General features: G+C 41.2%; 1 protein-coding gene across 18 annotated transcripts in view; it reads right to left on the minus strand.

Annotated features, from left to right (window-relative positions):
- The window catches only part of PPIP5K2 (diphosphoinositol pentakisphosphate kinase 2), a 52884-nt gene that overhangs the window by 37036 nt on the left and 198 nt on the right, over positions 1-15650 (minus strand). For 8 of the 18 annotated variants that reach the window (XM_040656371.2, XM_025145243.3, XM_025145242.3 and 5 more), the window contains exons 1-6: positions 15542-15598; positions 6839-7234; positions 5265-5460; positions 4440-4530; positions 3494-3579; positions 139-293 (exon numbers count right to left, since the gene is read on the minus strand). In XM_040656371.2, coding sequence (XP_040512305.1) covers positions 139-293; positions 3494-3579; positions 4440-4530; positions 5265-5460; positions 6839-6982 — 672 coding nt within the window. In that variant the 5' untranslated portion in view covers positions 6983-7234; positions 15542-15598. Of the gene's footprint in view, positions 1-138; positions 294-3493; positions 3580-4439; positions 4531-5264; positions 5461-6838; positions 7235-7669; positions 7840-13565; positions 15599-15650 lie in introns of those variants that run through there. The other 10 variants (XM_046905587.1, XM_040656370.2, XM_015280460.4 and 7 more) reach the window with 8 other exon arrangements.

Here is a 15650-nt window from a genome sequence, read left to right on the forward strand (position 1 = left end):
GGCGGTAGAGAGCAGCTAGACTAGCTTTCAAATTCAACATCGATTAATTTCACCTTTTTTATAGTCATTGAAACATATCCAAGAATATAGCCACTTAGCATGATGGAATTTCCATAGTTTTTAGCGTGCTATCCTCACCTTTCGAAAAAGCCTCTGGCTTCCACCCCCAGCAGATGTTGGGTAATAAATGTAAACATTGTGGTCCTCAGCACTAACTGGTTTTTCTACAAAAGGCTTTTGGAAAATTTCCCCATTCACTTCCACATGATCTTCTCCTTCAATCAAGTTGCATTCTGAAGAAACAATGCAAACAACAGATGTAATAATATTTTCATGGAACAAAATTATTAGGGATTTGGAGTAATTTTGGAGGTTGAAATAAAAAGGCTGCTGTGAATCTCTGGTTCACTGATTTGTCATTGATGTACACAGACTTAATCAACGTTTGCTGAACACCTGCTGTACCACACCTCAATTGCGTTACATTATTAGACTTTCTGTAGATTCTTGTGGTAACACACAGGAAATTTCCCCTACACATCTTGCACACACACACTTAAAAAAAAATGTTTTTAAGACAGGGCACTAGGGTAATGTGGCAAGATTTTGGTAATAGGGGTGGAGAGTGGGCTGTAGGGGAGACCTGTGCTCATAGAGCCCAGCAGTGCCCCATGTCAGAGCAGCACCGCTCCAGCTGCTTCAGCAGGGTCCCCCCGTGGCCCAAGAGGGTGGGCCCCATGGTACAAAGCTGTGTCAGAGCGGTGCCAGCAGACCTGCAGGCTGCGGGAAGCACACACAGAATCAGACAGGGAAGGACGGCACGCTGTGGGAGGAATCTAAGTGGAGCAAGGGAAAAGAGGGACCATGGAGGAGTGGCAGAGATGAAGCATTATGGACTGACTGACCACAGCCCTCATTCCCCTGCATTGCCTGGGGATGGGGTGAAGCAGGACAAGTAGATAATGCCTTTAATAAGCATTCTGATCTCATTGCTCTAGTCTGCTAGCAACAGGCAATAAATTACATTAATCTCCCTAAGCTGCATCTGTTTTGCACATGCTTGTATACAGTGAGTAATCTCCCGGCCCTTATCTCATCCCATGACCATTTTATTTTCACCATATTTTCTCCCCCATTTCTGCGGAGGAGGAACGATGAGAGAGCAGCATGGTGGAACAGAGCTGCCCATCAGTGTGAAATGACCCCCAGCTGTTTGTTTTTTCTTTAGAACTCTTTTTTGAAACATCAGAGATATGACAGCCAAATAGCAAACATTATGTGGTGCCAGATGCAATATTTTCAAGAGGCTGAGAACTACCTTAACTTACAATTTATGAACCTTTCACAGACTGTTAGGGTCTTCAGAATTTGAGTTAATGGATCTCTCCACTACTGGCTGGCTGCATGCAGCAGGCTTAATTTCTGTAGAATAAATGAGTCTTTTTCCCCCAGGACTGGGCAGACACTGTTACATAAAATTCTGTCCCTTAAAAGTTACCAACTATGGAAATGCTTCCATTTTACTAATGGTTTATCTCATACTGTCTTGACCTGTCATTGCAATCTCCTACTGTTACTCAGTTTTCATTTTAGGAGAAAAAGCTCTTACATTTCTTTAAAATAGAGGAAAGAAAATAATTGCCATTGATATTCAGAGCAGATTATCTGCAGATTTGACTTTCCCCTTATACCTTTGTTTGCTTGCTCATGAAGAGAAAGTCTTGGTTTAATAATTTGATCTCCTCCTATGTTAAGGTTGTATGACAAGGAAGGGGACAGATGTGCTTTTTTTTTTTTTTTTTATTTCAGTAAGACCTTCAATACCATCCCTCACAGCATCCTTCCGTAAAAACTGTCCAGCTGTGATGACAGGTGGACACTACACTGGGTGATGACCTGGCTCAATGGTACAGTTCAAACTGTTGTAGTAAGTGTAACTATACTTGCCCAGGGGCTGGACAGCAGCAGCATTCCCCAGGTCTCAATTCTAGGGCCAGCCCTGTTCAACATTTTCATCAATAATATGGACACAGGAGTAGTATGTGCCCTCAGCAAGTTTGCAAGTGATAACAAAAAGATGCTGTTGATTCCCTGGATGAACAAGAGGTCTTACAGAGCGATTTACACAGATTGGAACACTGGGTAATCAGCAATGGAATGAAATTCAACACAGGAATATGCTGAGTTCTTCAGCTTGGATGAGGTAATGCCAGACACGGGTAAAGACTGGGAGACAAGTGGCTGGAAAATAGCTCAGCAGAAAGTAACCTAGGGGCAATGCTGACAGCAGCTCAACATAAGCCAGCAGTGTGCTTTTACAACGAAGAAAGCAAAGTGCATTTTGGAATGCACTGAATACAGCACAGTCAGTCAGTTGAAAGAGATGATTCTTCTGCTGTATTTAGCACTGGAGCTGCCACACCTTCAATAGTCGCACACAGCTCCAGGCTCTACAAAACAAAAAGATGTTAAGATCCCTATAACCATGCAGTGGAGGGCAACAAAGCTAGTAAAAAGGCTGGAAGGCATGTCCTGTAAAGAGAGGCTGAGGGCACTTGGGTTGTCTAGTTTGCAAAAAAAGATGGCCAAGATACAATCTCATTGCTCTTTGCAGCTCCCTGCGGAAGGGAAGCATAAAGGGAAGTGCCACTCCCTCCTCCCCAGTAATTGATAATAGGACATATACGAATGGCACAAAGTTGCAAGAGGTGAGGCTCAGAATGGACATACAGAAAAAAATCTTTACCACGAGGGTTGTCCAGCAGGCCTCCTAGTGAAGTGTTGTGCCCCATGCTTGTAATGTTCAAGAGGCATGTGGATAATTCACTCAATAATATGGTTTAACTTTCGGTTAGCCCTGAAGAGGTCATGCAATTGGATCCGATGATCTTTGTAGATCCCTTCTAACCAAACTAATCTGTTCTACTGTACAAAGGAAAGCGTTCAGTAGCCTGAGTAGTTTCTGCCAGTTCCTAACTGAAATTACGGTTTATTGTGGGTAATGTTAAAGTTCATGAACACTGCTTTCCTTAGTGACATATTTGTGTCTCAGTGCAAGCTGGAAGGCCTTCATGTTCTAGTTGGTATGTGAAGGCTACAAGAAGAGTGTGAATCCAGAATTCAGAACCAGAACTTTTCAGATGCATATCTGTACTGGTTTTGGTGGGGATGGAGCTAATGAACTTCATAGGAGGTCATACAATGCTATACTTTGGGTCTGTGATCAAAGAAGTATTGTGAACACACGCATGTTTGAAGTATGACTGAACAGGACTTTCACAGTGTCAGTGCCTTTGCTGCTTTTCTCATACTTCCCTGGCAGCAAGCAACAAAAGTAAGTTTGTGGGCTAACTCTAAAGTATTGCATAAGAAATTTCTGAGGCATTGAATTAGTCCCCTAGGAAGTGAAATCCAGCTTCCTGCTATGTATCTTCCACTCACCAGTGGAAACAAAGAGATGCCGTTAGTTAATAGATTTGTAATCAGTTTTTACCTTGTGGATTGTTTGGATCACGGTTCAGAACTGCATAACGAGGAAGTAAAATGCCTTCAGCTTTAAGAATACCATACACTTCTCTCCTAGAAGAAAAAGGTTCCAAATTATGACAGCAAAATATGAGCCAATGAGAGAGGAAGGAAGAAAATATATACAACTGTTTCCTTAAAAAATAACACCACATAGGGTATGTACATTACTGTTATACATTTAATACACATGTACTGTACTGCATATAATACTTTAAAGGTCACTGACACAATGGCTTCTTTGCAGTGACCACATCAGTACTAGTACAAATGTCATGTGCTGTGCCAGTCTTGTCCTCGTCACTCTGGCAAGAGAAACAATTTTAATAGTTCTCTTGTTAAATACACTTGAAGAGACTGAAAACATTTATGCATGACAGCAAATAAAGGCATCTAAAATAGCTACTCCTCACACTGTCCAAAGGCTCCAATGTCTATGTATTTTATTTGCTACTGTCTTGTTAGTACTTACTGTGCATGATCAAAGCCCAGAAGAAAACTGACTGAATGACCACATGATCAATCTCCTAACATTAACAACTCCCAGAAGTTCCCATGGAACATAAAAAAAAAAAATCCTTAAGTAAGCTACACATGGAAGGTTGTATGGTTGCTATCAGTACCTATGCTACACTTAGTTATTCCAAAGTTTAAGTTTTGTATTTGCTAGACATTAAACTAACACATTACTCAATTACAACCTTGGCAACCTTCAGAGTATCAAAATAAAAGTATTAAAAGAAAAACATCTAAACACGTATCACTGAAAACTATTAACACATTAGGAAAACAAAATTCTCTGTGCTTTTACTTGTTCTACTGTACCATACATTAGAAGCAGTGTTATGCAATGCCAACAGACCTTCATATTCTGACTTAGAAGAAATTCACTTTTAGAGGTAATCACTGCTTACCTGTCTTGTATGTGATACTGCATATTCAAGTCATTGATTATGAATGGATTCCTGAGTTTTGCATAGGCAACTGCTTTGTCCAGTGGAAATCCTAAAACATTATTGAGAAATTAATTAAAACTACAAAACGCAACACCAGTAAATAGTTTGGAACATTCTTTTCAAGCTTTAGTTAGAAACAGTCTTATGGCATAAGAGGGGGTACGGTTCCCTCCCTCAGCTACAGATAACACTAACATTTCCCTAAGATGATCATAAAACTGCAGTCTGATTTCAGCGTAGACTGGCAAAAGCAGAAGGTCTTGACTTCTATTCCCTCCTCCACACTCTCTCTATTTTCTCAGAGCCAGAACTAAGGCTTCTATTACTTTGGCCTAATAAAAAAAAAAATAAAGTTTTAAACTTTAGTTTGGTCATATTAGGCTCACTGCACAAACCCACAAAAAAAGCAAAATATTAACAGAGATAGATGAACGTGCGTCAAAAGAGCCACACACCACAGAGAGAGGAGCACACACTCAGAATTAATGGACAAAGTAGGCATTAGTTTAACACTGCTTACCATTTCCACAGGTTTCACAAAAGGAATAGCTACTTTAAAATACCATGTCAGACAGTACTTCCTCAAGGAACTAAAACAGTATCAATTAAAAAGCTTGGATTCTTAAATGTAGTATAACTGATGTTTAAGAAGACAGAAGTAATCACCTCCTAGGATAACCCACTGATATTGACAGGCAGAAACAAACAAACAAACAAACAGAACAGTTAGAAAACAAAGTATGTAGATGCCAAAATTTTTTATGGTATTATTAAAAGACTTACCTTTAGAATGGAAAGAAATGAGACAGTCACATAATGGCCAGTTTTCTACTGGCTCATTCAAAATAACATCCTCCTCAAATATTACAACAGTAATGTACTTAAACATGGAGAGACGTTCAAGAATTTCTTTCATCGGTTTGGACTTTGATTTCTTGGCCATTGAACAAATCCCAACTGCAATTTGTCTTTCTGGTGGCTGAAGAGGAGGGGAAAAAAATATTAGGTTTTCTCAGAATACAACAGTGTTAGAGCAGCACAGTTTTAGAGAAGGTATTTTCTGATAAAATTCATTTACTACCTCTAAGTCAGTTTTTACTAGAAGGTAACATTGCAGTGAGGCAGCATGTCTCTCTAATCCTTATGAAAAATGTCTAGAAATTAAATTCTGCTATGACTTTCTCTGAAATTAATAAGCAATTTGTTTTTAAACTGCTTAGTATTTTTAAATCTAGTAGACACAAGGCCTCTCAGCTCATTACCTAATATTAAAGGGAATTAATGCTAAGAAATATTACTCTGGATTTCTGAATGAAGCTGTCTACGCACTTCTTTATAGTCTGTTTTATTTCATATTGTGAGGCTTTAAAAAAAAACAAAAAATAAAAACAACCTTCCCTGATGGTATTCGTAAGAGAACAGCCAATATGTTCCTTTGTTTTAAAAGAAAGAAACAGATCAAGTACAAAAACCTTTTATTTCAAATATCTTTTTTTTCTTTAAAGGGTAGACAATTACTTTTCCTTGCTAAAATACACTGATTGCATTGAACAGGCTGAGCTACGAATCTTGCAGTACTTCATGGCATTCCCCAGCTAAGTTTATCACAGTCAAGTGTTTTGTTAACATTTCTTTGCTTTCAGAATTTCCTAGACTCGCTTGCAGTCAGTGAAAATTTAGTATCACGTTTCCTTAAAGCGGAATGTTATAGAGTAAAAAAAAAAAAAAAATAGTAAAATTCAGCTGTAAATCCTGTAAAGTGACAACTCACGCACGATAAAGTTAAAAGTTGGACAAAGACCTGGTAGTACAATTCAGTTCATTATGCTTGCAAAGCGTACTAAGCCACAACCTAAGATTAACATTAATCATACACCTTCTATATACCAAGATAAGGAACAAAAATAGAGACATGTTTGGTCTTAATGAGAACAACAGTACAATGAAGAAAGAGATATGAAGAGTGTTCAAACTGAAAATCAAAGGAAACTGCATCAGTTGACAATGCAGTCACAAAAGAAAAACTATCCATATTTTTTTGTGACTAATTGTACAAATAAATACAATGAAAGTTTAGGCATCAAGCTGAATAATAGAAGCTTAATCAGGCCTGCAAAGCTTAACTGACCTGAAACTGCAATAAGGTACAGTACATCTACTTCCAAATTCAAGATACATTTACTTCTCAAGGGTGCCAAATTTCCAAACATAAGTGACAAGATCACTGACTGAATATGAACATTATCTCCCCATTCAGAACATCACTTCAGTACTATACTTCTGTAATCTAACATTGTCTTAAAATAAAATAACGCTAGGGAGTATACAAATAACACATATGCCCCTACAGTACGTACCGAGTCATATTCTTCCTCTTCTTCTTCCCCATGGTCATAGAAATGTTCATAATCCGTAGGTCTGGCTGAATCCAACAGCTCTTCTCCATCTTCTCCACCAACAAAGAATCTAGGAGGATCACTCTCTGTTGCACTAACAGACATGGCTGTGAGATCTACATATATTTATGTTGAGACTGCAGTCACTTTGGCTGCTGAGATACTGGGCATGTTTCCTAGTGACTTGGGAGCAAAGAAGTCCCTGGCTTGTTGATGCTGCTTGAGCAGTGTTGCCACAGTGATGACGTTAACCAAACACCTTTTACCTGGTATCATCTGCTCATTATTGGTTTAAGTTATTGCTCCAAGAGACCCACAACAGGTTACTGCTTCCCTGAGATGGTACTGCTTTCGAACCTACAAAAAAAAAAAATAAAAATAAAATAAACAAACTCACACTCTTGATAAAGATACACAAAAATAAACTTCCTATTTAGAAAAAGCATTTGGACATTTATATACTGCTGAGGCAAATATCAGAAAGAAAATGCTACAAAGTACAGGATATACTTTTACACATGCCTTTACAGAAGGGGAAATACTTTCCAGAGATTTTCAAACTACTGATCCCCAATTCAAAAAAAGACAGTATAACTCAGGAAAGTAAAACTGTCAATTGCATTTTTTCCGAGCTTCAGAAGAGTAAAGTTGAGACCATATATTAAGATAAAAGAACAAAAATATTTAACATTTCTAACTCTCAATCAGCCGTTCTCCCCTAGAGTTTCCTGATCAAATTAAACAGCAAGCAAATAAAATCACATATGAACAGAGTAAAGCTGCCATTCGAACCATTCTAAAGTAGAAAGCAGATCTCCAGATTGAAAGCAGAATGTATGTGCTACCTTGATGTTATGAGCATATTTATTTCCAGCAAAATACTTTCATTTTCACAAATGAAAGCTAATATTTACAGAGGTATGCACTACCACTGCCTTCTACCAGAAGCACTCTGAAGCAGTACTGTACCAGTGAAGAGAGCACTCTGTAACCTTCCAGCCAGTCACGTGAAAATAAATTCTTGGCCAAGTAAGTTGGCTACAGAAACAACCCAGCACCCAGCCTTCTGACATATTAATTAGTAATTCTTGCTGTAAGCTGTGTACAGCTTTACACCGTTAATTATTATCTATTACAGTTATTTAGAATGTTAATAAAGCAGTTGTTCAAAAGCTGATCTGATGCTTTAGGTTGTCCGTTACTCAGATCATTATGTAAGTGCCATTCAATAACAATGTCTCAGCAGAACTGAATTTGTCTTTAAATATCTGTCAAAATGACTGTTCCATGAACCATGTGAAGCAATAGTAAATTCCAACAGCGGTCAGCCATTCAGCTTCCTCGGAAAGAGGGTGGTAAGCAGAGCAAAAGTTACCTAGAAAGGATCTGTCAGAGAGCAATAGGTTAAGCATGGGCAAACAACACAGCTGTTTCAGACTCCGAAGCTGAGGTCTGAACAACAGGCACACAAGGATCCAGAATGACAAAAGGCAGTTAAAAATATTTCTTTCTTAAACATGTTATAAATATTAGCGCTTTCAATTTCATTAATAAAAGACTATTTTCTCTTATCCTGTTAAACTGCACCTATTTGTCCTTCAAGCAACGAGAACAAAACAAAACTTCAAACACCTGGCATCACCTTGTTCCCGTGAGAGTTAGAAATTAGGTTTCGAGAGATCAGCCTTGTTTACAAAAAAGTGCAGAAAACAAGCTATCCAAATCCTATTTCCAGCAAGCTTCAGAAAAACAAAGATTACTGCCAACAGATACTGACAAATAACACAGATTTTGAAATAGCATTAAAGATTGACAAAACAAAACAACTCCACCTGATAGAGCCTGAAAAGTAAGTTTAACAGTTCCCCTTGGAGCAGTTTTGTCTGCTCCCCCCTCCCCAGCCAAATGTTGTAATTTTGAAACAAACGTCTCATGAGAAAACCTCAAGTTTGAAAAAGTTATCGAAGAAGGAAAAACATTCACTTGAAGCAGATAAGCAGAAGGCCATCAGAAAGAAGGGCTTGCTTTCCCTACATATTCCCACAGTGCACAATGTAGCAGCAGCAGAAGCTGTGCAGTCAAGCCATTAACAGCTAGTTACTTCATGAGGAATTCCAGCCAGATTTCTCTAACCTGAAAAGATTACTTCCCTAAGCAGGTACCTAAAATAAATACTGAAGGGAAAGCACACATTTGTCTACAAATCACAAAATCAAACTTGTCAGCAGATCTGAAACTCAGTGCATTTCTACATTCTTCAGAATCTGGAGAGCAGTTGCTGGTTTCACCGGCAGCAAGTAAACCTGCCAAGAGGAGCTTCACTTACAGAAAGCAGACTTTGGGCAGTCACCTACTCTTGGAGTTAACATTTTCTGCAAGGTAAATTGTGTTGTTCACCCCTCTGACGGTGGTGTCTTTTCCACAACTATCCTGTTAAGGCATAAATCTACTCTAGTGCACCGCCAAACCCGTGTGTCCTATGCAGCATTCTACAGCCAGTTTACAAGGCTTCCAAGACAGCAGTCAGCAGAACTCTTTTAATCATCACATAGTTTTCAACTGCACACGTTCCTCCAACTCCTGTGGAAAAGTTTATATTCAGCATGACTACAGAAAGGCTGTAAGTCTAAAGAGAAGGAGACAGTGATGACTTTGAAGGAAAAGTTCATGTTTTTTTTCCTAGGAATACAGATGTCTTCCTATCCCAGATACATAAAATGTGCAACTTGGCAAAATATAAAATGCCACGAAAACTGGCAGAGCTTCAACTGCTGTTTTCATGTTCTCTTCGGGGAAAGAGAGATAAAAATTTTCAGAAGTATTTAGGCATAGCTATATGAACACCAGCTCAAAATACAGATTACTTCCTAGCTGAAAGGATAAGAGGATGAATGTGCTGTGGCTCTGGGCAGCCTGGTCTAGCAGCTGGCAACCCTGCACACAGTAGGGGGGTTGAAACTAGATTGTCACTATTGCCCTTTTCAACCCAGGCCATTCTATGATTCTATGAAGGACAGCTTGCAATTCTACGGAGAGAATACACAAGTGAAAGGTCTGCGGATGAAGTGAAAGAAATCTTGGAATCAATTTCTCTCATAAACAGCTATCCAGGTTGTGAGTTACTTAATTGCCATCTCCTACTATTGCCACTGGACCCTAAAGTTTCCAGGCAGTTTGTAAAAATAGGACCAAAGACAAAGGATCAAGAAAAGCTATTGATGCTCTTGTAAGTTACTGCATGGACTCACAGAATTGCATATAAATTGGCATTCTGACTATTGATGGATAGCAGCTTATCTTACAGACAGCATATGCTGCAGGCCACTCTCGTTAGCATAAAATTGAGTCAGGGTATAAATAATTTATGTCCAGAATAAATGCTTTAAAAGACAGGAATTAAAACTCTTTCCCTCCAAATGCTTTGGCTACAGTAAAAATAGAGGAGTCCATTCCATTCCAGTGGTGCATGAAGTAACAAGAGTCCAAGGAGAAATCTGACAGTAACTAACTGAATACAGTGAATAACTTACAGAAGCCTTCCAACACACCTATAGTTATCTGAGATGAAAAAAAGTGCAGAAATCACTATGTAGTAATTTGACAAATGCTGTTTCTCAAATTGTATACCAAATAGAAACAAGAATGGCAGAGCCAAAGGATGGAGCTCTCTTCTGAAATAGCCCCAGCTACCTCAGAAGTTCTGTCAGAGAGGTGTTTCACTGCTGTTTGGAGAAGGCACTGAAAGCAAGGATGAGTCTTTCCAGCAATTGTTTTTCTGTATTAACAAGTATCCTGGTTTTGAGCAGTGTTAATTTTCTTCCCAGTAGCTGGTATGGTGCTGTGTTTAGGATTTAGGATGAGAATAATGTTGGTAACACAGCAACGCTTCAGTTGTTGCAGAGAGCCAAGGACTTTGCTCCTCATGCAGCCCTGCCAGCGAGGGGCCAGGGGAGACAGAACACAGACAGCTGGCGCACACTGGCCAAAGGGATGTCCCATACCATGTGGTGTCATGTCCAGCAATAAAAGCTGGGGTAAAGGAGGAAGAGGGGATGTTGGGAGTGACAGCATCCCTCTATGAAGAAACTGTTAAGCGTGATAGGCTCTGCTGCCCTGGGAGTGGCCAAACACTTCCCTGCTGATGGAAAGCAGAGAATGCATACCTTGTTTCACTTTGCTTCCCTGTGCTGTCTTGGTTATCCTTGTAAAGTGTCTTTATCTCAAACCATGACTTGTAGCACCTTTGCATTCCCACTTCCCTCTCCATCCCACCCAGGGAAGGCAGCCAGCTGCATGTGAGCTGCCTGACAGGTTAAATCACCAGAAGTGAGCAACAGAAGCAGCAGTGTTAGGGCAGACATTCTCCGTCTGAGATTCTCTTGTACCTGGTGCACGAGCACACATTTCAGACAGTGAAGGTTAGAAGATTACGTGCATGCCTCAAACAGAGAAGATTACAATTTAAACAAGACAACATGCAAAGCTTCCTGTTGGAGTATACACTGACCCATCCGCAGAGAGATAACATCAAGAAAATACAGGCCACAATCTCCTCCCACACAATCTTACACCCAGGTTAAATTAATTAGTATACATTCCCTTCTAATCTCTGTTGTTACACATGGGTTGTGTTTTACAAATTAAAAATCTATTTTCAAAAGCCTCAATTTAACTGAGTGTTGTTTCAAGAAGGACTTTCAATCAAATGTACATCCTGTTCGCTCCACCCGTCCTAAAACTTCCTGTTCATGCCAGCACGGTACCTCCTGCCCAAAAGACAGACAGACAACAAGTGTTTGGAGAAAATTAGTTACCTTAAAATACATGTATCTTAGCTTTTAACTAACAAGTCAACTAACAGTCAGCACTAAAATAACGCATTGCAAATGAGAGGTACAAGCTCTTAGATTTTCCTACTATTGTGGGCATTTAGCGATGGAAGGTGCACAAAATCATCCTAATTATTTAAAACTGTGCACATAAATTTAACATTAATAGACAATAGAGCAGTACTTGTATCACACATTTTGGCAGCCTGCTGAGCACTACAAGTACAGTGCTCACTCCAGTGGCACACTATATACTTTTTCCTTGCAGAACATATATTCTAGCAGAATATATACACACAGAATGCATATTCTAGCAGAGGAATACTAAGACAAAAAGTAGTCCTCATGAAATGTTAACAGGTATTCACTCAGTTTTCCTGTTCCCACTCTACATGTTTCAACAGCTCAGGAATCCAGCCTTGGTATTTCCCAAGTTTACTTAGACCATGAAGATTAGCATTCCAGGAAAAACCAGCATCAAATCCGCTCAACCTGGCAGCAATGGTCTGAACAGACACGTAGAAAAGGCTCAGTGTTAACAGCTATGTTATGAATACCAATAAAAGCACAGACAAGTCCTTTAAAACAGAAGGTAAAGCATTTAGCTAGCTCTTCTTGGGGGTGTAGTGACACCTATCAGAGAACAAATACTGCCTCCACTGAACTCTAATGGAAAGTAATGGAACAAAAATAGAATAAAAATGTTTCTCATCTGTTCTCTCAAGGAAAAAAAAAAAAACAACAACAACACATCATACAAGAAATAGCTACCAAACACTTATAAATCAGGAATCACTCAAGTATACTTCTTTCGGAAACATCATGAAAGCTACAGAACACTTCTATGACATTTATATCTTGGCATTTAGCTGTACAGTAAGTGTCACTGCAGCTCATCTGTTAACATGATTCTATATATAAAACATATAGAATCATAGAATGGCTTGGGTTGGAAGGGACCCCAAGGGTCACCAAGCCACTAGGAGTCCATTATGTTTCATCCAACTGAAATTAAGAAGTGAAAATCTGAAGAGTTTTAATACCGATTTTCCAGGTGTCTCAGTAAGATGTCAAAAGACTTCTGCCCGTTACAGCCGCTGCAACCACCATTTTCATTAACAGCACTGATGTTACAAAAAAAAAAAAAGTTTGCCTTACTGTAGCTAAAATGCATTTTGTCTGTTTAGAATTTCAATTCTGTAACCCAATTTAAGGCACAAAAAACCACAAAAGGCGGTTAGTTTGTAGGGTTACCAGTGGTGTAGGAAGTACACGAGGGGGTAGCAGAAGTGAGATGGAAAGGAGAACAAAGTGGTAGTCGTCTGCATTCTGAGAGCTGACAGCACTGAGTATGGGATCTTCGAGGTAAGGACATAAGCACTTCAAAACCTGCCAGAACAGTGACACAATGAGAATTATAGAGAAAAGACAATTCTTCAGCTTCTCTGTTCGTTGCTTTTAATAAGCCACTCGGTTGTACCCAAAAGCCTAGAAGAGCTTTCTGTGAGATTAAAAGCCATAATTGATGTTACATACAGCTGTGAACATGCCGAAGTCTTTGCTTACAGGAACACCACAAATATTTTGAGCAGCGTTCCAAAAGCATTCCTACATAGTACTTTATGTATTACACCACCAGAAAAATTACAACAGATCCTACTGCACAGCTGAAACTGACCAATCTTTCCGTCTCACTCCACCGAGCTCTACTGAGACCAGAAAGGAACAGTTGAATGAAGAGAAGCCAGAAGCCTTCCTCCCTCAGTCAGGTGTTCCAAAGGTTCTCCCTGGCCAAATAACTACTGTACTGTTACTGCAGCCCGTTTTCAGCTGTGAAGGGCACAGGTGCTTTTACTCACTTTTTTTTTTTTCAGCTCAGTGGTTACAGAATCATGGAGGCTGGAAGGGAAAAAGTAAAGACATTCTTCCAGTAAACAGAAAACTGGGACTCAAAACTAAGACAGGAGGGAACATGAACAGTGCTTTGACCCGTCCCATCCAAATGCTCTGACCATTAGGCTGCCATAATACTACTTCACCAGCAGTTTCTTTTGAAGCTAAGGATGCCTTCTTACTGTTGAGGGCTCACTGCTTCAGACTTCAAGCAGGAGGTACTTGATGTGCAGTATCACCCCAGTGACATGCCTACAGGAGTCCATGAACACCCATCTTGCCAGCATTTCCTACTTGGAGCAGCTCTGGGCAGTGCTACTTAGAGGAGCACTGACATTTCTGGAAGTGCTATGCAGGCAGGCCAGCCAAACAACAGCAGTTGCATAAATCTTCTTATCATGTACTGAAAATTGACAGTTGCACAGTGCCATATGAACCAGGACACTGTCATAAAGCCAACTTACAGATGAGAAACAAACATGCCTTTGAGGTTGTTGATGAATAAGATTTCTGGCCTTAAAGCACAACTGCTGTAGTTTTCAGGCAGTAACCTTTTGGCTGACCTCCCCATGTTTGCTCTCCTCCCTAGTAAATGCAGTTTTCCAGGCAAAGAATTTCCAGACATTCAGAATCACCAAACAACATGAAATATCTTTTCAGCGCAAATATTTTCCCCTTACAACTCTCCTTACTGGGAAAAATTATATTTTCCTAACACCTCATCCACCGAAAGTGTGACTTTTCTGCATCTGCAATGAGTCTGCTAAAACTCACTCCAAGTTTTAAGCTAAGCCATTCCACACACTGCACTTACAGCAGGGGAGCCTCCAGCTCTTCAGTGGAGAGAGTGTAAACTAGAAAGTGAGCTATCACAATCCTTCAAAACAAGTATCTGAACTGCTTTAAAAGGCTAAAAAAAGCTTTCTGGTAAACATCACTGTCACCCCTTCAAGATAGAGGGGTAGTATTTTTTAAGCAGGTAAACAAAATCATATCAGGCACAAGTTGTCTGTGTCTCCTGCACAGCCACAGAGCAGATAACCTTTTTTTGTCCTTTGACTTCCAAGTTCATTTCCAAGTCAAATCTTGTCAAACACATCACAAGAATACCCCTATACTCATGCCAACTTTGAAGGCTCCATGAAGCACAGACATTCTTTAGGGGGATCCCACTCAAAACAGCTACACCACACCCCCACAGAGAAAAGAGCACGTTACTTCAATTAAGACAACCAATTGTTTGCGAAGAGGAAAAAGCTCAGCACCAAGCCTGCAGCAGGCGCAACTCCTGGAGGCCCTGCTCTAAGCACAGTCACCAGGAGCACGGAGCTTCCGCCCCACACAGCATCAGCCACGGGGCAACCGACTCCTGCAACAAAGCCGCGTTTCTCATGTGCACGCCTCACAAGAGAGGCACGTTGCATCAATCAGCTCCCTCTGCCAGAAGCAGTTTCACACAGCAGCACGTGTGCAGAAGGCCAGCGTGCTGCGGGATCGCCACTGCTCAGCGTAAGCCCCTGGGTGCGAGAAAACGCCGGCAGGACAAAGCGCAGCGTTACGCAGGCTCTCTACCTCCGCCTCACCCACACGCCAGCTCTCTGCGAGCGCAGCCATGCCGCCAGGTGTCAAAAGAACCGCAGCCCGCCCTGCCCGCGCTCTGCGCTGCACTCACGGCGGTTTCCGGGGCCGCTCGGGAGACGCACCACCGCCCCCCACGCAGCGCTCCTTTGTGCTCGGAGCCCCGCCCGCACGCCGAGGCGGCCTCACCGCGCTCTGCAGAACCGCGCCCGCTACACAGAGAGGGGCCCGATCCCTCCCGCCACCGTCCGCCTCGTTAATCCGCCGCCCCGGTCCCGCAAGGTCCCGGCGAGAACCAGCTAGCCTACAAACTCCCGGCACAACCGTCGCCGCCTCGCACAGCACCTAGCAACCGCCGCCTCACCTGCCCGCGGCGCAGCCCGCGCCCCCGCGTTCCATTGAAGCGCCGCCGCCGCCGCCCCGCCTCCCGCGGCGGCCCGCCCCCCCCCCCCACCCTGCCCGCCGCACTTCCG

This window comes from Gallus gallus, chromosome Z (assembly GCF_016699485.2).
Source record: "Gallus gallus isolate bGalGal1 chromosome Z, bGalGal1.mat.broiler.GRCg7b, whole genome shotgun sequence".
NCBI classification, from domain to species: domain Eukaryota; kingdom Metazoa; phylum Chordata; class Aves; order Galliformes; family Phasianidae; genus Gallus; species Gallus gallus.